The 23,469-nt window shown below is 40.0% G+C and overlaps 2 protein-coding genes and 1 long non-coding RNA gene across 8 annotated transcripts; 1 reads left to right on the forward strand and 2 right to left on the reverse strand.

Moving 5' to 3' along the window:
- Positions 1-107: 107 nt before the first annotated feature.
- Positions 108-6,010, reverse strand: LOC132707060 (isoleucine--tRNA ligase, mitochondrial). The gene is made up of 11 exons (XM_060678714.1): positions 5,543-6,010; positions 5,343-5,490; positions 5,091-5,289; positions 4,921-5,034; positions 4,496-4,865; positions 4,193-4,429; positions 3,971-4,143; positions 2,483-2,905; positions 2,214-2,427; positions 1,721-2,155; positions 108-1,669 (listed from the first exon to the last, which is right to left on the reverse strand). The coding sequence occupies exons 1-11, from the start codon at positions 5,876-5,878 to the stop codon at positions 1,430-1,432; spliced, it is 2,889 nt and encodes a 962-aa protein (XP_060534697.1). The 5' UTR covers positions 5,879-6,010; the 3' UTR covers positions 108-1,429.
- A 24-nt stretch (positions 6,011-6,034) lies between these two features.
- Positions 6,035-15,810, forward strand: LOC132707061 (MAGUK p55 subfamily member 7). Of its 6 annotated transcripts, none has more exons than XM_060678716.1 (11): positions 6,035-6,184; positions 6,419-6,465; positions 6,541-6,827; positions 7,238-7,369; positions 7,471-7,500; positions 10,198-10,365; positions 10,418-10,614; positions 10,831-10,949; positions 11,145-11,441; positions 13,672-14,015; positions 14,070-15,810. In XM_060678716.1, the coding sequence occupies exons 2-11, from the start codon at positions 6,420-6,422 to the stop codon at positions 14,244-14,246; spliced, it is 1,797 nt and encodes a 598-aa protein (XP_060534699.1). In that variant the 5' UTR covers positions 6,035-6,184; position 6,419; the 3' UTR covers positions 14,247-15,810. The 6 variants fall into 6 exon arrangements, with proteins under 6 accessions (XP_060534699.1, XP_060534700.1, XP_060534704.1 ...); XM_060678717.1 differs by having other exon boundaries at positions 11,163-11,441; XM_060678719.1 differs by having other exon boundaries at positions 6,037-6,184; positions 11,262-11,441.
- On the reverse strand, positions 7,324-9,389 carry LOC132707063 (uncharacterized). Its single transcript, XR_009619717.1, has 3 exons — positions 9,180-9,389; positions 7,513-7,659; positions 7,324-7,462 (listed from the first exon to the last, which is right to left on the reverse strand). It is a non-coding gene; the product is annotated as an uncharacterized LOC132707063 (long non-coding RNA).
- Positions 15,811-23,469: the final 7,659 nt, after the last annotated feature.

Below are 23,469 nucleotides of genomic sequence, written 5' to 3' on the forward strand. Positions count from 1 at the left end.
TTTCGGCAAATAAAACGAGTTATCTTTAATTCGAGTCGGATAAAACGCATTATCTTTAAACTAATTTTCTCCGAAAACGAAATGGATATGTCAAGAGTATTCTAAGGAAAAAACATACTTTTGCATAAATTCGAGAAAATAAAATTGGCTATCTTTAATTGCATTTGAGTAAACTACATGGTTTGAAACATGCCTCAAAAATAGCTTGGACATAAATTTAAATTTGCAGGTTCTACTTTCCGCTTGTTTTCTCGGTGTCGTCGATAACCAGCAGTAAAATTTATTTCGTAACGTCTATAAAATTAAAAAATTTTAAATTTTGGGGCCATTGGAACCGTTGTCTTGGTAACAGTTAAACTGCAGTTTGGGTTAACGCTTTAGTAGCAGCATTATCTTTAATTCAAAGTGATCATAACGTAAGGATAAAATATAATTTTCGTGTCAACCGAAATGAGCAAGTTTGAATGAACTAAAAACAGATGAATCGATACGCCTGACGGCAAGAAATAGTACAAGGACAAAATAAAAAGTGTTGTCTTCAATTTCTAAGAAGTAAATGTTATAAGGGTCAAAATTATTAATAGCTGTCTGATCTTAAGTTTTCGGTAAATAAAACGGGTTATCTTTAAATCTCGCGCGCATATAATGCAACGAAATAGACGTATCCAGTTAGAGTACACAAAGAGAAATTTTTGATGGGCCATTATTTATTAAATTTGAGTAAAATCAGTGATTTAACAATTAAATGCCCTTCATATAAATTTACATTTACTGCCTCTTGTTTACGCTGAATTTCTTTGGAACTGTTATCCTTAAAATAAAAGATATTATTTGGAATTTGGCACGGTTATCTCCGCCACAGTTAAGTTCATGTTTTAGTACAAGCATTCTTTTTAATTTAAAGTGGCGACAAAATATAGTTTCTGTGTACTAATTTGAAAAAATTTCTTCGTTCTGGGAAAAATCAAACTATTCTGGAAAACGAATTCTTATTAATAACAAATTGATATTGAAATAAGGACTGTTCCTTGAAATTAAGATAAAATTTTGCGGAAAAAAAAAACAGTGACGGCGTAAATTTTGGAGAACTTTGTACTGTGAACGTTCAGAACATCGAACAAAAGTCGTTTATCTCTGCCAAGATAAAGCTCCCTGCGCGATATAAAAGTTTTCATTGCATTTTTTTTATTACTTGTTTACAACGGGTTGGCGTCGACGCGCAATCCCACGAACTAATCCCACTCCTCTATCAAGAAAAGTGATACAACAAATCGTACGGGCATCAATTTCGGAAAGACCCCGTCGTAAATTAAAGAAAAAAAAAAACATCCGACCCGTTATTTATGGTAGCCATTCATCATCGTGCGCCTAAAAATAACGTCCACTATTTCATAAATAATCGCAACCGATAATCCCAGAATTTTCGCATCTAATTCACCAACACGGTTTTATTTACATCCAACATGTGCACGACGTTTCGACACCTCTGACATGGATCGTTTTCCACCGAGGACTTCACCCGTCGACATCTTGGACACCCGAACTTCCCGCTTGCACCGATTTCCAACCTAAACCGTCCGGTCAGATCGAAATTTTCACTCAATCCCACTTCTGATATTTGAAAAACGTCGACCAACTCTCGTTGCAGCTGCTCCACGCTGCCGCAACCCTGATAATAACTTCGTTAGATTGCATTTCGGGAAGAAACACCCTATGTTACCGTCAACAGTCGATAGTCGTCCCCTGAAAGCTGCAAAGATACCGCCCTGTCCAGAGTCGCTGCCCCACACTCTCTGTTAATCTCTTTTCGGACGTCTAGCAACAGCTCCATCGCCCTGGCAACCTCTAGATCTTCCCAACAAGACCGCGCCTGCAACCGCTGATCGGTAAAAAAGGTACCGCCCCCTTTTTGAGGCAAGTAGCTGTAAAGTTCCTCGGCAAGGTGGGGTACGATTCCGGCGATGCTGCTGGCGACGGTGTAGAAAATATGGATGAGGGTATACTGGACGGATCTACGCTCGAGGCTCGTCGACGGCTCGCAGTACAGCCTGTCTTTGATCGCGGTGTAGTAGAGGGCGGAGACGGGGTTGGTGAGTAGGTGGAGCAGCGAGGTATTGATTTTGTTAAAGTTGTAGCTTTCTATGTCTTTCTGGCACTGGAAAACATATTTGATTGGTAGTATAAAGTTGTAGTAGTAGATTAAATGTACCGACCTTCTGATGAAACTGATACAACACGTGCATCATATAGCGATCGGTGAACCACAGATGCTCGAAGTCCTTCTCGTCGTAGTGATAGTCGTAGAGGGCGCCTAATGCGAACCGCAGCACGCTCCGGATCTTCTGCAACTCCTCCTTAGACCGGTCCAACACGTTATCGCTTATCTGGGCGAGCGCCACCTGGTTGGCGTGACAAGCGACCCACCACCTGCCGAAAACCAACCGATCGCCTCAAAGCCACGCCCACGACCGCCCCAACTTGCCTCATGGTGTCGATTCCGTAAGGTTTGGATCCTCCGCTCTGCACGACCACCGGGTCCACGACATTACCCAGCGATTTGGACATTTTGTTGCCGTTCTTATCGACGGCAAAACCGTGAACTAGTAACGCCTTGTAAGGCGCTCTATCCCTCAAACCGACCGACGTCACGAGTGAGGATTGGAACCAACCGTTGAATTGGTCCACGCCTTCGAGATACAAATCAGCTACTTGGTCGTCGGCGAGAACCTTGGACCACGAGACGCCGCTGTCGAACCAAATGTCGAGGATATCCTGACCTCGATCGATTTCGGTTGTGTCAAACTCTCTTTTGATGTCGTCGGGTAGGAGCTGGTCGACTTTCAAGGTCCACCAGAAATCGGTGCCGTTTTTGTGAAGTAGGTCGCATATGTGGCTAATTGTGGATCTATGAGAGAGAGGTCGACTGGATAATAAACAGAAGAGACCAAAGCATCACAGCCACATAAATACTGGAGAAGATGCAATAGAGTAAGTAGAAGAGACCAAATTTCTAGCACAGAAAGAAAAAGGAGAATGTCAGTAGAAGATGTATTAGGATACATCGAGGTGAAACCCCTGGAATTATAGACAAGTTTAGAGAAATGGATGGATAGTGGTGATGGTAAACCACCTGTACGTGCGTGGTGTACAAGAGAAGAAATTAGACTTATTAGAAGTCCTGTATCCCATCTGACAAGCCTTAATTACAACTTGTACTTTCACCAGGGTAATATTATTGTGAAATAGCGAACAAAAATATAAACAATTTAAATTAAAACATACCTCAAGTATAAACCAATTAATTAATTTAGAGTATTATTTATAAAGTATATATTTTACTTTAAGTTGGCAGAAGAATGTACTTAATTTTACATACGTTAGTTAAATTTTAATTAAAAGCTAAAATGGATTTACGTTTTCCCTTTTAATATCTTTAGTTAGTTTAGTTGGCCAGAAAACGCAGTAAAATGCATTTTGCTTTTAATAGAACAGACGATTGATTTCATATGAGATATTGATAAATTATGTCAATTTTTATATGCTTATATTAATGAAATAGCAAAGATAAATTCATTACATTGATAAGGCTCCGTTCAATTAAAACAATATCGTTAATATTCATAGAAAAGGCAATATGTTATAGTTTTTTATTAAAAAGATTGCCTATTTATTTTTTGGAAACAGAAAACAATAAGGATATTAATAAACAAATTACAACAAATAGAAAATTTGTTTTCTTTTTTGGTAGTTTTACACATGTTTTAATTAAAAAAATATTTTTTGGATGTTTTTATTTTGAATCTATTTTTTGACAGCTTTTAAACTTTTCGAAAGTTTTTCAAATCTCTTAGGTGTCTTCCGATGTACATTTCTTTAAAATTTTTGACGCGATTTCATGAATTTTCTGTTAAATTTTTTAAATCACTTTTTTTAACCTTTTGACCTGAAATAATTGAACCCGCATACTTACTCGTTAATGATTACATTTTCAGATTTTCGATGATAAAACACGGGTATAGGTACCCCCCACTTCCTCTGTCGAGATATACACCAGTAAGGCCTCTTTTGCAATTCGCTAGTTAAAGTTTTCTTGTAAGCTTCGCTCTTGTCTTGAGGCGCTATCTCGACCTTCTCCAAAAGTTCCTATAAAAGCCAATACGAAATGTCCATAAAAAAAAATGTGAGGCTCTACCAAAGCCCTTCGTTTCACCGATTCCGTATCGACAAACCACTGCTTGCTGGCTTTGATAATAATCGGCTTTTTCGTCCTCCAGTCGTAAGGATAACTATGTCTTAGCTGGGATAGGTGAATCAAATCCTCCCTGATAGCCCGAACGACAGCCTCGTTACCCTCTGATAACACGAATTTCCCCTCAAACTCCTTACCCGCTTCTTTTTTGAAACAACCGTCGTCATCAACCAGGTCAATCTTAAAAAAAAACACCCCAGGCAATGTCATATAAAAACAAAGGTCAGTTACTTAGTCACTGCTTACAATGGGTATTTTATTGCTCAGAGCGATCAGGAAATCATCCGGCCCGTGGGCCGGGGAAGTATGCACCAATCCGGTGCCTTTGGTAGCGGTCGCGTGAGACGAATGATAAAAATTGCAGACTTTTTCTTTGTAGACGGGATGGACGTAGCTAGCGCCAGCTAGCATATCCCCCGAGTGCACCCCCAATAGCAAGAAATTACAGTTGGTCTCCTTGCAGAAACTCTCGAGTAAATCTGTCGCTATGATATACAGGTCGGTGTCAAACGGATCGGGTTTTTTAACCACGCAATAGGATAAGCCGCTGTTGTAACAGACGGCCTGGTTTGAAGGCAATGTCCATGGGGTCGTGGTCCAAACTACAGCGTAAACCCTAAAGGCGGGATGGAATAAAACTACCGGAAACGCGAACGCCACTGCCGTTTCACCTTTTACCGTGAAAATTGGGCACCTTGGGTATATCTTTAACTTCTAACCTGACGTAAGCGCTGGGGCTTTTGTGCGAGTCGTTATATTCGAGCTCGGCTTCTGCCAAAGCCGTTCTTAAAATATCAAGCGCAATTTGGTTAATGCACTAGTTAAAACGATATTTACTTACCCAGAAGATGGCGACCAGTGAATGGGTTTGATGGCCCTGTAAACGAGCCCCTTTTCGTACAATTTAAAAAACTGTCGAAACTGATTCGCTACGTAATCGACACTGTACGTTGTATAGGCATTGTCCCAGTCACCTAAAATCCCCCAAGACTTGAACACGGATTTTTGCTCCTCCACAGTCGTTTTGGCGAAATTTCTTGCTAGAAAGTTCGGGGTTTGATGGAGAACAGGTTAGAATAAACTCACAAAAAACCTTTTTCTCTAATTTCTACAGGGTTAAGGTTATCCAACCCTGACAATGCTTTCAACTCGATGGGTAGCCCGTGGCAGTCCCATCCAGGAACATAATGGACCTTTGTTCCTTGTAATACCTTGTAACGAAGTATGGTGTCCTTTAAAATCTAAAAAGTTACTAAAAGACAGTAGAACCTGCGATTAGGGCGGAATAATCACTTTGTTAATGGCGTGGCCCATATGCAGTTTACCGTTGGCATAAGGGGGGCCGTCGTGTAAAACGAACTCGGCTCCTGATAAGTGTTTTCTTTGCCAGCTGTACAAATCGTCAAATCCTGTTGTATTGTGGATATTTTTATCCCTTTCGATCAACCTTTTGCCTTCTAACCTCAAAGGCAATTTGGTCTTCGGTAAAAGCACGGTGTGACCGTACGTGTTGCTTTTACCTTTGTTATTAGTGCAATATTTAAAATTTAAGGTTTTTACAAGACCGTAACGGATTTTTAACATATTTACAGATTTATATTTATAGGTTAGACTGACCACGGAACACATTTCCTGGAGTCACAGAACCCAAAAACTTACGGCGCCATCTAAAGATGGTGGTAGGAAAATAGAAAAATCAAAACAGGAATTTCTTTCTGAAAAGGTTTGATGTAAAATGTATTGCCTATCTAGAAGCGCAAATTTCCGGAGGAAAGATTCATTAAAGCCTATGATTGGAACGAGGAAAATTGGAAAATGCATTCTGTCAAAATTATAGAGAACGCCATGATGTTTCCGATTGCATTTTTCACCAAAAATCGCTGACCTTGTGCGGGGCGGACAACGGAATGTATTTAATTAAATTTATCGATGAAGGTAAGCACTTGGCACCTATTTATAACGGCCGATATTTCGCAATATTCCAGAAAGCCGAAATATTTATAGAACTTCCGGCTGGTTCATCAACCTTGCGGGTGTCTCGGTTTACTAAAAATCGCTGATTTGGGTTGACAGTGTACCGCATATTTTACGTCTGCATGTTTTATCAACGTAGCTTGCGTTTGGTACTGTTATTAATTTTTTGTTTATTGGAACTTGTGTTGTCTGCAGCATGACGTCGGAGGTTATGGCCAATGGAAAAAATAAATTGGATCCAGGTGAGCACCGTCGCGTCGCCGCCTTTAAATACGGGTTATGTTCGTGTCATGTATAAATGTATCAATAATACGCAGCGTTAACTGATCTCTACACTACGCTGCGCGAAGCCGAAAATATCCCGTCAACAGAAGAGGAGCTCGCCTTCCTCAGCGAACTGCTACAATCCAAAGAGCTTAATGCTTTGGTGAACGTTCACAACAAAATCCTGACCAACGTTGATAGGAAACATTTCTTCCCTATCCCGGTACTCTCTGACGCCATGCAAGTCATGGCTGACGTGCTAGAAGTGCTCATCTCCCGGCCTTACATGAGCGAAGACTGCAAAGAGCTCTTCTCTGTCCTCCAGAGGCCTCACTTGCAGGTTGGTGGTGTGGCATTTTAATCATATTTTCTGACAACTTGTATAACCTAGGTAAAAATAGGTAATTGGGATATATATTCTATATACAAAGTATCGCTGTGACGTCACAACCCTATATGGTAGAGTCAAAGTTTATTGTTTTAATCAAATAACCTATGAAAATGTTATTTTTTTACAAAACCTCTGGATTCCTCCTGCGTCGATTTTTGCTGAGTCGAACTTGCTGTTCCACGCAGGAGGAATGCAGGAGTTTTGTAAAAATTATTATAGTAGCCTGTGGAAGTTTCCTTGAAAAAAAAATGTAAAAAAGCTTTTAACTCTGTATTCATTTATATAGTTTTTTACTCTGTCAGGTAGATTATTTTATGTTATTAACGAGTTTATAACCCATTTCCATTTTCCTGATGTAGGGATTGCTATGTGCCCACGACTCTGTCGCTCAAAAGGACTACTACCCTCATCTGCCGGAGTTGCCGCCGGAGCCTGACGATGACGAGGAAACTATCAAGATAGTCCAATTGGTGAAGAGCAACGAACCGCTGGTGAGTAAAACTTTTGCGCTTGACATCGCACACGGGCGAATTTTTAGCCCGATTGAGCCATTTTCAAAATTGTTAAGAGTCTTTCTTTCTTTTCTGCAAAGTCCGGTACTCAAAGTGCAGAACCGATAGTTGTAAGTATCCACCTTTAACCGTTAGCTTTCATCTTGCTCACATCCCTCTCTTCCTCCTACACTTATCTATGATGGACCCGCACTATCTGACATGAAAATGGACGAAGTCATATTTCCTGTTGAGGTCAATAGCAATCGAGCAGCATTTTGAAGGAAACCCTTTAAAATAAAAAAATCTTTTAAACAATGTGGCTAAACTTTTTTTCGGCTACCGTTATTTTTGAAGCTTTTAAAAAGATTAATAAAAGGTCCGAAAAAAAAAACGAATCTAGTATGCTTGAACCGAGGTGGCTTTTACTTGATGAAAAACCGTTAAACAAAATAAATAACAACTAAAAGTTCAGATTTTCACTAAATTATATATATTCACATGACAATTGTGATATTTACAAACTACCTACTACTATATATATCGAAAAATACCAATAAAATCTTAATGTTGGGAGAATTTAAGTTTAATAATGGAAAGGTATTTAAATCTAATTGATCGTTAAGCAATACATTTGAATGTCTCATTTTTGTGGCTGTATATAAAATATCAAAATTGTCGTCAAATATGTTTTTTCTGTGTTTAAGTGTGTAGCATGATTAGAATCTAGAGTATTGTTTTTAAACACTCTTTTATGTTCGTTAATGCTTTTCTTGAAGGATCTACCTGTTTGTCCAATATAAATTTTAGGACCGCATTTCAACCTGTAGACACCTGATTTTTGAGATTTCGGACACTTCGTTTTGTTGTTTTTTAAAAAATTTCCTATTGTGTTGTTAGTTCTGCAAAAATAAAGCTTCTGAAGACAGTCATAGCTATCGATGAAGGAAGTAATTACTAACTCCACACTATTTAGTGACAAAGATAAGTATCTATTAACAATTATGAATCCACAACAGCCGAAATTACATTCTTTTGATTCGGTTAGTTTTGCAAAATTGCATTAAAAAATTCTTTTGAATTAATCAACAAAATTAAAGATACTTTTTACAACACTTCTGGATTCCTCCTGCGTCGGTTTTTGCTGACTCGAACTTGCTGATGTTTCGCCAAACATCCTGTTGGCTTCTTCAGAGCTCATTTAGCTCCGCCCCCCTCAAACAATATATAAGCAGGTATAGAGTAAAATACGAGTCAGTTTCAGTCACGCTCTGTAGTAGGATGATTGGCGAAACGTCAGCAAGTTGGACTCAGCAAAAACCGTCGCCGAAGGAATCCAGAAGTTTTGTAAAAAGTATTACAGTAGCCTGTGGAAGTTTCTTTAAAAAAAAAAATAAAGATATCAAAATCCTTTCTAACGCAACGCTATTGTCTTTTGATTTGCATAACTTATTTCCACCTATGCATGTGATAGCTTTACTCGGAAACAGGTTAACCCATTGGTGAAACAAGATTTATTAGATTGCTTAATAGTATCTTTAGAACAAAATTATTTTGAATTTAATGGATAGATTTACATCAGATTTACATCTCTAGGGAAGGTTTGATTATGGAAAACCCGGTTTAGTCCTTTGTTAGCCAAGATTTTTATGGATAATTTGGAAAATATCATACAAGAACATCCTTTAAGTAAAACTTTTCTATGGTGGTATAGATACGTGGATAATGTCTTTGCTTGCTTTGTTGGAACGGACAGACAATTGAATTAACTATTATGAAAACGCAAAACAAATTAGATTTTTCCATTTACCATAAACCTTCACACACGGACACAACATACATAACAGCTCAAATCACCCTTATACACACAAAATAGCTGCATTTCACTCTTATACATAGACTTCTTAACACACCACTCTCAACAGAAAATTACAACAAAGAACTTAATATCATTAAACAAATTGCACTGAACAACGGCTACAATCCGTCCATTATCTATAAAATTATAAATAAAAAACAAATCCAGATAACAGTAAACTTTATTTATCCGAAACCTAATATAGAACACAAACAACTTAAAACAATTTACACACATAGGAGAACCCAGTGAAAAAGTTTCAAAACATTTGTCAAAATGTGGTCTAAAAATAGCTTTCAGAACTAACAACACAATAGGAAGATTTTTAAGAAACAATAAAACAAAATGTCCAAAATGTCAAAAATCAGGTGTCTACAGGTTGAAATGCGGATCATGTCTTAAAATTTATATTGGACAAACCGGTAGATCCTTCAAAAAACTTATTAACGAACATAAAAGAGCGTTTTTAAAAACAATACAGCCACAAAACGTAGAAAAATAAATTTATTGGAAGCCATGGAGATTAACAAAATGAGACATTCAAATGTATTGCTTAATTATCAATTAGTTTTAAATAACTCTCCATTATTAAACTTAAATTCTCACAAAAACACTAATGCATTGGCATTTTTCGGTATATATAGCAGCATGTAGTTTGTAAATATTACGTTTGATAAAGACACAGTGTTGTCGAAACAATTGTCATGTGAATATATATAATTTCATGAAAATCTGAACTTTTACTTCTTATTTATTTTATTTGATCTAAATCACCTATGCATTGTTATATTGTTACTATAATAGGGTTATTGTAATACTCTGAAAGTCCTTCACAACGCTTTACAATCCTCAATTTACCTTCAAAATGACGTTTCTTTTGTTTAGTGGTATCAGAAAATACTTAGTTTTCAATTTTCACGTTGAAATATGCTACAGTGCGGCCTCCCTAATCCGACCGTTTGCCCTGCAGGGCGCCACCATTAAAACCGACGAAACCACCGGCAAAATCGTAATCGCCCGCGTGATGCACGGGGGTGCGGCCGACAGGTCGGGTCTCATCCACGTCGGTGACGAAGTGGTTGAGGTCAACAACATCAACGTCGAAGGCAAGACGCCCAATGACGTTTTGCAGATCTTGGTAGGTCACCTCGGGCGCTGACCTTCGTGGAGGCAACGAGTTTTCTTTGCAGCAAAATTCCGAAGGAACCATCACCTTTAAACTAATACCGGCCGAGTGCAAAACAAACGCTAGGGAGAGCAAGGTGAGGGTGAGGGCTCATTTTAACTACATAGCGCTCATGGACCCCTACATACCGTGCAAAGAGGCCGCGTTGGATTTCAAAAAGGGTGACGTGCTGCACATCGTCTGCCAAGACGATCAGTACTGGTGAGTAGGGTTTCCGTGTCTTTGGAGGTCGAAAATTATTTCTTGGAGATGGAAACGCTTCTAATAGCGTTCAAATTGGCAAATGTTATTTATGGGCGTTGGCTTGGTGGCAGTGGTGACGCGTTCTTAAAAAAATCTTGGTATCTATAATTGGGTCATTTAACATTGATAACAAAAGGTAGGATGGCACAGGTTGATCGCGCATGTGATGTTCAGGTGGCAGGCGCGAAAAGAGGGTGACAGACACATGAGGGCGGGTCTGATCCCGAGTAGGGCTCTGCAAGAGAAACGCATAGTGCACGAACGCACTGAGGAAAATAACGAGGAGGCGGACGGTATGACACTTATCTGCTTCAGCACGGTGCATGCGCTCGAACGCTTTTCCTTCTTCTGTTTTTTAATTTCTACTGGTAGTTTTCGTTTTCTCACTTTCACCGTTAAGCGCTAACCTGTGTGTAAAAAAACGCTTTCCCGTACCGTTTGCTGCGTCACGTCAACTAACCATCCCCATTGTTCTCTGGCCTGCGTAGGGCTGTGCTCTGTTTCAGTTTTGCCTGACGATGGCTTGACATGCAGCCCGAAATCTCCCCGCTGTTTGTCGATCGCTGCAGATAAATATAAAACTAAAACGATTATCTATGATACAGCGGAAAATGACGATTTCGATCGCGAGACGATTGCCACCTACGAGGAGGTAGCGAAACTATACCCCAGGCCGGGCGTGTACAGGCCTATAGTGCTGATCGGGCCCCCGGGGGTCGGCCGCAACGAGCTGAAACGTCGGCTGATCGATACCGATCCCGAGAAGTACAGGACGCCTACGCCCTGTAAGTGATTTCCCTCACTCACGTCATAGGACACTAAACTGACCAACTAAACAATAAAAAAAATATATAGAAATCTCGATTATGTAGTAAATAAGTCTATTTTCTTCCGCGAAGATTTTTTTTATGAATATTTGAAATGTAATACTTAGATTATTAATTAAAAGTTCCCAGTAAACGTTATCAATCTGATAAAGAGTGATTTACTGGCAAGTGACATCTAAGTTATTTTCTCCTCAGTTGCTAAATTCCTAATGTAATTGTGTATATATACTGTATACTGTAACATTTTAAAAAACCATTGTTTATGTACTTTCCTCACGAAATAATGCTTACAGAAAAAAAAAGATCTAACCACGAATTTTACGAAATTTCAAACCAAGAAATATTTCCGAAGGTAGCAGTGATGTGACGTTAGAACGCAATGGTTTTTATATTGTCTTCAATGAGGCGCCGGCAGAAAAATAATTCAGGCAAGCTACTAATTTTAAGAATAGATTTTTTTTAAACTTACCGTGTCTCTTTAAAGTAATCGACTTTGAAAAAAATGGCACCTTTATTGTACCAACTAATTAACTATTTTTCTTTTTACATGAAGAAATACGTGTAAGTGCTAAGACTGTAAACAGACATCAAGTGACAGGGTGTAATTCACTGAATAATATAAGCAATGTCAAAGAAAGCAGAAAAAAAGTTTTTGCTAAAAAGATATCTCTTAGAAATATTGATTGTTAACCAGTATTTCAGATAAAATACTTAGATTTTCAATTAGATTTATTGTTGCTTTTCTATATTGCATGTTTTTTTTTTAATTTTTGTTATTTTGACCCCAGGGAGTAAACCTTATCGACAGGACTAATTTACTGGCAAGTGACGTCCAGCCGGTCACAAATGGGTTACTTTCTTTCACTTTTAACGCTCATTGTTTGTTTACTTTGCTCACGCTTGCACAAAAACGATCCAAAATTGTATTCCTGAAGATTTCTAATCAGAAAACCGCTTTGTTATATTTTTTAAGGCCACAGTCTGACGTCACGTTTAATTTTTTTTTTATTATTGAGGCCAGAAAAATAATTCCAGCAAACTCCTATGTTTGAAATTGAAGAAAAAGCTTTCAAACTTCAAAGCGTTTTTTTTTTTAATTAAATTTTGTCTCCTGAACATGTTTGACATATTTTACACATCAAACCCGTATTAATTTTGCACTTAGAATCGCTTGCTTAAATATTTGCGCGTCATTTATAAAACACGCTGTATACTCGATCTCATCGTAATTAGTTAGACTGGGTTTTGACAGTGCGGAATTTGTCACATGATAGTATGAGCAACATTGTTAAATAATAATAAAAATAAGAATGAGAAGAAGAAATTGTTTATTGCCCATAAGATACAAGCTTTTACCTCAACACATCGCTAGACTCTATTGAGTACAGGACGCTTTAGTTGAATAGCATATTAAATTTAAATTTGAATTGGGGATAAACAAGAAAATAAGACATCATAATAACATTTGTGAAAGAATTCATAATACTTAGTTAAGCTTGAGTTGCGTAACTCGTCTGCTACCTTAAGTGTTATTTATTTAATAAATAACCTAGACAAAGTAAAATTTATAATCCTATGCTACAAAAATAAACTGACCAGAAAGAGGGAAGAGGACCCAAAAAAAAAAATTGATTGCATTAATTGAAGTTGCTTTTAGCCATAGCTTTAAACTTAGTCAATATTCCACTAACCAATTCTATAATTTATAGCCGAATCCTTTAAATGTTATAATATTTTTCATTTCAGCAGGAATTATGTTTTATATTTTGTGGTTGTTGAATAATGAGGTTTTCCGCATATGAATCATAGTTACTTAATGGTATCATATCTGAGGGATACGATCGGTTAAGTTCAAATATAACTTTGAGGACTCTTTTCTGAGTAACCTCTAATGGTTTTAGATTACTTTTATAAGTACCGCCCCAGCCGTATAGTTAAACGTTCAACCTATACCTCTTCTAAGTTTTATTTTGCGGCAAGAAATAGTTTTAATGTTAATTATTGTTAATTGAAAAGGTTACCTTAGTGATATATATTCTTTAAAATTTCTCTAAGCTATAGGACATGTTTGGCAAATTTAAAGCTTATGTTAATTTAGTCCCACTTCTGAATCTTACCAAAAGCACTATATAATGTCAGCGAGTTACGCTATAGAGATAGCTTTTATCAATGCCTTGCTTGTTCTCAGTCACCAGTAGGCCCATGAAACCGGGCGAGGTGAATGGCAAGGAGTACTACTTCGTGGCGAGGGAGCAAATGGAGGAGGACATCGAGCGGGGCAAGTTTATCGAGTTCGGCGAGTACAAGGGCAACCTATACGGCACGTCTTCGGACAGCGTAAAGGCGATCGTGAATTCGGGTCACGTGTGCATCCTAAACCCCCACTACCAGGCGCTGAAGATGCTGCGCACCGCGCAACTTAAGCCCTACATCGTCTACATCAAACCTCCTAGGCTCGAGATCCTCAAGGAGACGCGCATGGCGAACCACGCAAGGTCCACCTTCGACGCCAACAATTCCAGGGGATTCACGGTGAGGAGGGAATCTTAGCGCGTCGGTAAGGCGAATTTCGACGTTTCGTTGCAGGAGGACGAGTTCAAGGACATGCTGAGGTCCGCCGAGCGCATCGAGTTTCTCTACGATCACTTCTTCGACGAGACCATCGTTAACGACGACCTCATGGTCGCGTTCGGCAAGTTGCTGGGCGCCGTGAACCGGGCGGAGACCGAACCCCTGTGGGTGCCCGCGTCCTGGGTTCAGTAAGCGCAGGCGCGGGAGAAAGAAAACCCTTTCTCTTCGCTAGAGTTTATAAAGACCAATTTTTTTTTAGTAGGCGCCGAGTACTTGTAAATAAACCGAGCAGTGTCGTGGCGAAATAAAAATAACGCCCTGTATATGTTTTTCGAATTACGCCGTTTTTGAAAAAAAAAGAAAGAAATGGAAACGAGCGGGTTGAGAGGGCGGTCATCGAATTTTTTTTTATGCCTTATTGCCTTTCCCGTAGCGCTATAAATTGCAGATCTACGCCACTGCATCAGCAAACGTGGCGTGTACCTTCAGTAGAATTCGACGCGCAGTGTCCGCGAAAAAATATTAATTTTGTTTCGGCTCTTATTTTGCTGCTGTGTGTGTGTTTTTTTTTTTAATTATGCATGGAATCGAAAATATCGTCGGGGTTTGAGAAGCAGAAAACCTTCAAAATTAATTTCAACATAAATTGACGTGTTTTGTGAAAATGATAAAAATTTAGTTATCAGATCGCTCACTTTTTTCAAGGACATAGAGATTTTCATTTTTCTTTGTATATTTTTGACGTCATAAAATGTAATCCAGTTGCCGCTGACAACCTAATTTGGAGCCATATTTACACCTAGAACAGGTTTTAACCTAATCGAATGACCGATTGCCAGCGTTGCAGGTCTATCTGGGTGAACCATTGGGATTTCGGAAGAGGTATCCAGGCCGATAATATTCCCCTAAAAAATGGGATTTATCTAAAATTAAAAAAAATCCGCCGAGACTTTAGGAGCTTCATCTCGTGTGAATGTCAAAAATCCAACACGAAGTTTCGTATTTTTTTAATCATAATCAACTTTAATTTGTCCCTAGAATGCGCTTAATTTTTGTCGAAGTCAAAAGGCAAATAGGAAGTTTCGTATTCTTCAAACTTTAATTTTCGTGATGGATGCTTGTAATATTGGCGCCCTTATTACCTTTGTAATGACGTATTTGATTTTGATGGTGAATCCCAGAATATTATCTTTTACCGGGTTTTCGAGATCCCAATGGTTCGAACGTCACTGCACTATAGTTTTGGTGGGCGCCGCAAGTTTTCTGCTACTCATCAAAGAGGTTTTAATGTCTTCAAAAAATATCTGGATTTCCATGTTGTATGTAAAACTAAGCTAACGATAAAGAAGGAAGAAAGTTGCATGTTATATTAGCATAACGCTGTCGGGTTCAAGTGGGCGGGGTCCGAACGCCCTACCGTTGTCGAACTGTGACGTAGCATGAATCTGGTTCTCCAAAATGAATCCTTCGGCCCATGAAAGTCTTGGGTCCCGATAGCTGTCCCTTTTAGGACGACGCACGATCGTATAAATCTGTGTCCGCATTTGCTACCCTAGACGTTGAAGTTACCGACTTCGAACACTGCCATTTGATTATTAATAACTCATCGATTTCATCCCTCTTCCTTTTTCGCGTTGTGTTTTTCGTTCCCTTTAACTCGCCTGTCTTTTCGTCCCATCGAATTGTTACTTGTTAATGTTATTTGTCGTAGATTTAATTCGTAGATTTATAAACGGTCCCAATAAAGATATTTCGTAACTAGCTTCGCAGTTTATTTTTTCTCAAGCTTCGGGACTTCGTCGATGTCGTACCAGGTCAAAGTGCGGAATTCTCCCTTTAGTGTGAACACGTTTCTATATCGAATAGGTAGCGAAGTTCTCATTGAATAAGCGGGTAGTAATGAACGAGGAATTAACAAAACTAGAGGACATTAATGTATACTTAGTCCACAAACAACATTTTTATAGAGGTGTCAACAAATTTGAATTGAATGGTTCAATGTCGTTCAGAGGTCAAACTAGGGGTGCGACTTTGAATTTGACCGTGGATTATAAGTAGAGATGTGATTAGATAAAGTCTAGCACCAAAATCAAGCAAAAATCGTATTAAATCTTGGCAAAAGAGAACAAATCAACGCTAAACCTTGAGTTTGACCTTGTTTCATATGTCAAGGTTGCTGAAGTTTATAAGTTAAGTACAAGTGACGATAAACACTATGAAGAACAAAGTAACGAAACTAAGGGTTACACTATTATTGTGACCTCGAAGGGTCATGTTATGTGTGTTAAGTTCTACAAGATTTTTTTTAAAGCACGGTTTTTCAGAGCCGAACACAGTAAGGGTTCATTACAAGGTGACTTGAATATTTATTGCGGCTTGTAAGGTTGTCGAAATATGGTAGAATATCTTCGGCCTTTTAAATTGGTTTGGAATATGACCCTCGGTCGGTTATCAAGGGCATCGAATTTTCCCAAGACAATCCGTCGATCATTCGAAACGATCTCCTACAATTCGGGTGTCTTTCACGACCCGCTGCTGCGGTCTCGGGTTTCCCGGCTGCCTGATATCTCGACTTTCCCGGATATCAATTTGCGATGAAATTTCCCCTTCTATGGCCTCTGCCGAAGTTGAGATCCGCATACGCGGAAGGTTCGGTTTTCAATTAGAGAAAACACTGGGCTATCGATTTTCCTCGAAATATGCCCGTGTTTGTGGCACTATTCGCTCGATCAAGCAATTTTCAATTAAATAGGTACTGCGAAATGGTTAAAACCTTTTAACTGCCGCTCGAAATTTAGTTGACCCACATAATCTGGCAAAGTTGCCATTTTCTTTGCTCAGATAAGTGTTAAGCCATTCTTCTCAGCCCATGTCTAGGTGTCGCTACTATTTGTGACAGTTTAGCCTCATACTTCGCAGACGATGTCTAGGTAGAAGATGCTTGTGGAAATACTTGTTTTTGATCCTCTCCTTTCTGTCTACGTGATAGTTTTATGCGACTGTTGGTTACATTCAATTTTAACGTACAAGAAGCAAAAGGAATGACGCGCCAAGACTTGACCCAGGTTTTTATTAAATACCTCGGTACTAGTTTTAGCCTTAGTTGTCTAGACATGTTTCTCTGCCGATGTCTAGCTGATGCTTAAGGAAGGGTTTTTGTTCGTTAAAACGTTGATCACTTTTTTAAACTTTTTTTTGATGAAATATGTGTCTACCTCTCTTTCTGCTTCAATTTTTTTGGCTACGTTTCGTAGCTTTTGTTGTACTCCTTAATACTTTTACTTCGCTTTTGGAAACTTCTAAGTCTAAGTAAAATTAAAAATGATTTACCTGTTCCAATTTCCTTGTCGATATTTTTACTGAAACTTTGATAATCCTGTGTCGCATAATTTGATCCCGTTTTGATTAGAGGTAATTATATCGCGGAAGTCCTTAAGGGAAACGAAGTTTTAACAAGCTCGCAATTACCACACGTGTAAGCGTGTGGTGGTTTCCAAAAAAAAAAAGCGTTACATCATAGCTGCAAACGGCGCAGATCTCATTAGAGTTTGATTGGTGTGTCAACCACGTGTGTGTCAAACTTTTTGCCGGATTGTTGTTGCGGTCCAAAACACCGACGTCGTTTAAATTTTACAGGTTTCGGCCGCTTAAAACGTATTTATAATCGTAGTGAATTATTTATCAAGGAAGCAGGGCAGAAGCAGTTTCGATCGGCTAAGTCTGCGATGACGTCACGTGACAGTAAATGAATTGCTCGGGGATTCCTTGCAGTGATTTATAAAAAAACCTTAAGCACATAACACTTAGCTAACAAACAAGCAAGTGGAAACTATTTACGTTTACTGTTATTAAATATAAAAAAACGAGGTCCATATATAGAAAAATAAATCGATGGCGGTAGAGGGGAGAATATGAAACTAGTTTTGAGAAATCTCACCAAATGGTACGAGGACATCTCAAAGAAATCCATAAGATGGATAGACGTATATTATGGGTCATACGGTACAAAGCGGTCTATATAAAATATAACCTTTCAGATGAAATTTGAAACAATCAAAGTTATATATTGCTTTGTCGACCAAAAAAGTGAGACGTCTGGGTTGAAAATAAAATTGCTTTGTCTCTGAGAACTAGATTTAATAGAACTAACGTCGAAGCTTTTTTTCACTATTAGAGTACGTATTAGACCGTTACAAGTTTGAATCTCAAGACATCTACAATGTTGATGAAATGGGAATCACCACCGTTCAAAAGCCCGATCGGATAGTTGCTAGGAAGGGGGTTAAGCAAGTGGGATATGTCCTTTCTGTGGAGAGGGGTACATTAGTTATATCTTGTTTTGCGGTCAGTGCTAGCGGTAATGCAATACCCCCTATGTTCCTATTCCCCGTCAAGAACTACAGAGGCCAAAGGCTTTATCAGTTGCCGCCACACCAAATAATATTCACAAATAAAATTAGAACAAAAAATGTTCAGATTTTCAGTTTTTAATACTTTATGACAGCTATTTCGCTAACACCGTGCCTTTATCAAATACAAAATATGACTTCCGACACTTATATATATAGTAATAGATTTTTAATTACAGGTATAGGGTTATAAATTTAAATTTAACAACGGGGACGAGACAATTGATTAATAGGTAATAAATTGAAATATCCGATCCAATTTTCGAGAAATAGTAACTTTTTGATTTTCAAAAAAAATGGTTTTGGAATTTTAAAAAATACTTTCCACTAATCGATCCCTCTTAATTTTAGTAGGTTCCGTCATGGGCCTAAGCTCTATACTGTTGCAAAATTTCAAATCGATAGATTCAAATTTCGGACACTTATCGTGTTTCATAGCGATGTCCAAAAAACAGCTGAAAATCGAAGAAAAAAGCTATATGTTGGGTCGTGGACGGTAAAGAAGGAACCAAATTTCAACGCCCTACCTTAATCTGTTCGAAAGTTATGGCCATAAATGTATTCGGTCTGCAGAGAACGGAAAACAGACAGACAAGTAAAAAATTTTTTTTAGACCCCGATTCGTTCTGTTACCAATGGCGGTCGCCTAGGACCAACCGTTACCGAGATCTGGATTTTAGTGAGGAGCGCGAAAATAATCGATTTTAATCGATTGTTCGAAAATAACAAGAAAAGAATTAAGCTATTATCTTCATTCGGGTTTAAAGGCCGTCGTCGATTGGAATTACTTCCTAACGTTTCGCTAGCACGAGTGGCGAGCTTCTTCAGAGGTCCATCCATCTCCGATGTTGGACGTAGACTGACGATTTCTCCTGCGCAGGTTGTATTTATGCCGATTGGTGGAGGGCGGGGCTTGTTCCGCTTCGGTTGGTCTCGGGATATCGATCGGTACTGCTCGGGCGTTCCTAAGGATCGGGTTCCAGATTTGGTTGAGTCTAAGGGTCTCCTCCTTTCGGTTGAAATTGTGTGGGTGTTTTTGAATCTCAATGGCTTCCCTGACTAGTCTGTTGTGATAGCCGTTGACCGATGCTAGTAACTTACTGCTCTCAAAGTGTATCCTGTGTTCCCCGCTGCCCAGTGCGTGTTCAGCCACTGCAGACTTCTCTGTATGTCCTAGCCTGCAGCTTGCTTTATGCTCCTTAAGTCTCGTTCCCATTGATCTCTTGGTAGTTCCGATGTAGACCTTTCCGCATGAACACGGAATGCGGTAGACTCCCGCAGCTGAAAGTGAGCCCCTCTTGTCCTTCGCTGACCTGATGGTCTGCTGGATCTTCTTTGTAGGCTTAAAGATTGTTTTGATGTCGTGTCTTTTCAATACTCTGCCAATCCTGTCGGTGACACTCGGAATATACGGCAGATATTCGTGGGAGGTGGAGGGTCGTTGTTCAGTATCCCGTGATCTTGATGATCTTGAGTTCATTGATCTCTCGATCTCCCTCTTACTGTAGCCATTTGCCTCGAACGCAGTTTTTAGGTGTTCAAGTTCCATCTGGAGGTTCTCCGGTTCGCAAATCCTTCGGGCTCGTTCTGTCAGGGTTCTGATAACCCCATACTTTTGACTTGGGTGATGGTGGGATAGAGCATGCAGGTATCTGTCCGTATGGGTTGGTTTTCTGTAAACTGTGTGGCCCAGCTTGTTATCTCGCTTCCTCACTAGTACGTCCAAGAATGCAAGTTGTTGGTCATTTTCAGTCTCCATAGTAAACTGGATGCTGGGATGCTGACTGTTGAGATGCTGCAGCTGCTGCAATTGAGGCTGAACACGCACTGGGCAGCGGGGAACACAGGATACACTTTGAGAGCAGTAAGTTACTAGCATCGGTCAACGGCTATCACAACAGACTAGTCAGGGAAGCCATTGAGATTCAAAAACACCCACACAATTTCAACCGAAAGGAGGAGACCCTTAGACTCAACCAAATCTGGAACCCGATCCTTAGGAACGCCCGAGCAGTACCGATCGATATCCTGAGATCAACCGAAGCGGAACAAGCCCCGCCCTCCACCAATCGGCATAAATACAACCTGCGCAGGAGAAATCGTCAGTCTACGTCCAACATCGGAGATGGAAGGACCTCTGAAGAAGCTCGCCACTCGTGCTAGCGAAACGTTAGGAAGTAATTCCAATCGACGACGGCCTTTAAACCCGAATGAAGATAATAGCTTATCAACGGGCCGCGAAAGCCTTAACCAATTTATCAGACGCCTCTACGGGGAGGAAACATGTAAGCAGTATCAACGACTGGACAAAATAAGGAAGCAAAAAGCGCACTTACTCGCCACTTTAGCGTTTCTGTGCCGCTTCCGGGACACCAACATCATACCAGCATTCCTTAGACAAAAACGAATTCTCCAATCAGTGAAGGCAAACAGGATCTACGTCAGGACTGAGAAAGCTTTTCTCCGGGAAAGAATTCACCACACTCGTCATAGCCTTGCGAAGACGGACGAGAAACTTCTTGGCCTGCACTTGACACTGGGCAACAAGATCGAACAACAGAATTGGGACAGAATGACATGAGGAACGAACTGGACCGCACAAAGGAGCAACAGATAAGGAAGTACGAGAAGTTTGCGAAAAAACAAGCGCCCAAAACAGCAAGCCTAGACAGTGAGCGACTCGTGGTCAATATGACGGACAGAGTACTCACGGAGGTCGAGAGAGCAGTGCTAACCAAAGGAGGGAACTTCGCAATCACTCCCCGTCACATTCCGATAGAAGAGATCATCTCCAGCACGGAAGCAGCCATCAAGAACCTACCGGACCAAGATGCCGAAGAAATACGAATCGAGACAGCCAACATCCTCAGGAAGGCAAAACCACCCAAGACTAACCGACGAGAAGTGAAGGACTGGCACTGCGTAGCCTGTAAACTGTGTGGCCCAGCTTGTTATCTCGCTTCCTCACTAGTACGTCCAAGAATGCAAGTTGTTGGTCATTTTCAGTCTCCATAGTAAACTGGATGCTGGGATGCTGACTGTTGAGATGCTGCAGAAAGTTGTTGAGCTTGTCCATACCATGTTTCCAAATCACGAAGGTGTCATCTACGTACCGGAACCACGTTGTTGGCTTGTACTCTGAGGTCTCGATCACTTTTTCCTCAAAGTGTTCCATAAATAAGTTGGCTATAACCGGGCTTAGTGGGCTTCCCATTGCCACTCCGTCCACCTGTTCGTAGAAGTTTCCCTTCCACACGAAATAGCTACCGCTCAGACAGACTTCAAAAAGTTTGCAAATATCGACAGGAAATATCCTGTTCACCAGGTCCAAGCAACTCTTCAGAGGTACTTTGGTAAACAGTGAGACAACGTCGAAGCTCACAAGGATGTCGTTTTGTTCAATATTGATATCTTGAATCTTGCGCACGAAGTCGGTGGAGTCCTTGATGTACCTGGTGCCGTGTCCTACGTGTGGTTGAAACAGCGATGCCAAGTGTTTAGCCAAGTAATACGTTGATGATCCGGGTGCGCTAACTATTGGTCTTAACGGGACATCTACTTTGTGTATCTTAGGTAGTCCATAGAGCCTTGGTGGAACAGTCTCCGTCTTCACAATGCGCTTCTTGATTTCTTCTGACAGTGATGATGACTTGATGAGCCGGTTGGTAAGACGTAGTCTAACTTGCGTCGGATCCTTTTTCAGGGGTTTGTAGCTTCCCGGGTCCAAGAGTTCCTCAATCTTCCTTTCGTACTCCTCGGTCTTCAGAAGAACGGTTGCGTTTCCTTTGTCCGCTGGGAGTATGATGATACCCTCATCCGTGTTCAGGCTACGCAGTGCCAGTCCTTCACTTCTCGTCGGTTAGTCTTGGGTGGTTTTGCCTTCCTGAGGATTTTGGCTGTCTCGATTCGTATTTCTTCGGCATCTTGGTCCGGTAGGTTCTTGATGGCTGCTTCCGTGCTGGAGATGATCTCTTCTATCGGAATGTGACGGGGAGTGATTGCGAAGTTCCCTCCTTTGGTTAGCACTGCTCTCTCGACCTCCGTGAGTACTCTGTCCGTCATATTGACCACGAGTCGCTCACTGTCTAGGCTTGCTGTTTTGGGCGCTTGTTTTTTCGCAAACTTCTCGTACTTCCTTATCTGTTGCTCCTTTGTGCGGTCCAGTTCGTTCCTCATGTCATTCTGTCCCAATTCTGTTGTTCGATCTTGTTGCCCAGTGTCAAGTGCAGGCCAAGAAGTTTCTCGTCCGTCTTCGCAAGGCTATGACGAGTGTGGTGAATTCTTTCCCGGAGAAAAGCTTTCTCAGTCCTGACGTAGATCCTGTTTGCCTTCACTGATTGGAGAATTCGTTTTTGTCTAAGGAATGCTGGTATGATGTTGGTGTCCCGGAAGCGGCACAGAAACGCTAAAGTGGCGAGTAAGTGCGCTTTTTGCTTCCTTATTTTGTCCAGTCGTTGATACTGCTTACATGTTTCCTCCCCGTAGAGGCGTCTGATAAATTGGTTAAGGCTTTCGCGGCCCGTTGATAAGCTATTATCTTCATTCGGGTTTAAAGGCCGTCGTCGATTGGAATTACTTCCTAACGTTTCGCTAGCACAACCTGCGTAGAAGGGGATTTTTGTGACATAACTACTAGCTTTTGTTTTTTTGTAGAATATCTGTTAACTTTTATTTGTATTCACAAATATTTGTACTTTTATATAGAACAAATTAAAAAATAATAAAATTACTTTTTTAAAAAACGGCACAACCTACCCCGGTGTCCCCTACAAAAAAAATCGTATTAAAAGTTATCGAAATGTCCATTTGGGTAATACTACCAATCCTATCTATATGGACTACTCAAAATTATTTGTTTCCTAAAATCATCAGATTTATAGATATTTAGCGGAAAACATTTCTACGATCGTAATTTTAATCAGCTCTGCTTTGGGATCATTTTCCGCGAGAATAACGGAATCGTTCGAAATTGTTTTGCTATGTAAATCCGACCACATACGTTTTCT

This window comes from Cylas formicarius, unplaced genomic scaffold, assembly GCF_029955315.1.
Source record: "Cylas formicarius isolate icCylForm1 unplaced genomic scaffold, icCylForm1.1 PGA_scaffold_9__14_contigs__length_23061073, whole genome shotgun sequence".
In the NCBI taxonomy this organism is placed as follows: domain Eukaryota; kingdom Metazoa; phylum Arthropoda; class Insecta; order Coleoptera; family Brentidae; genus Cylas; species Cylas formicarius.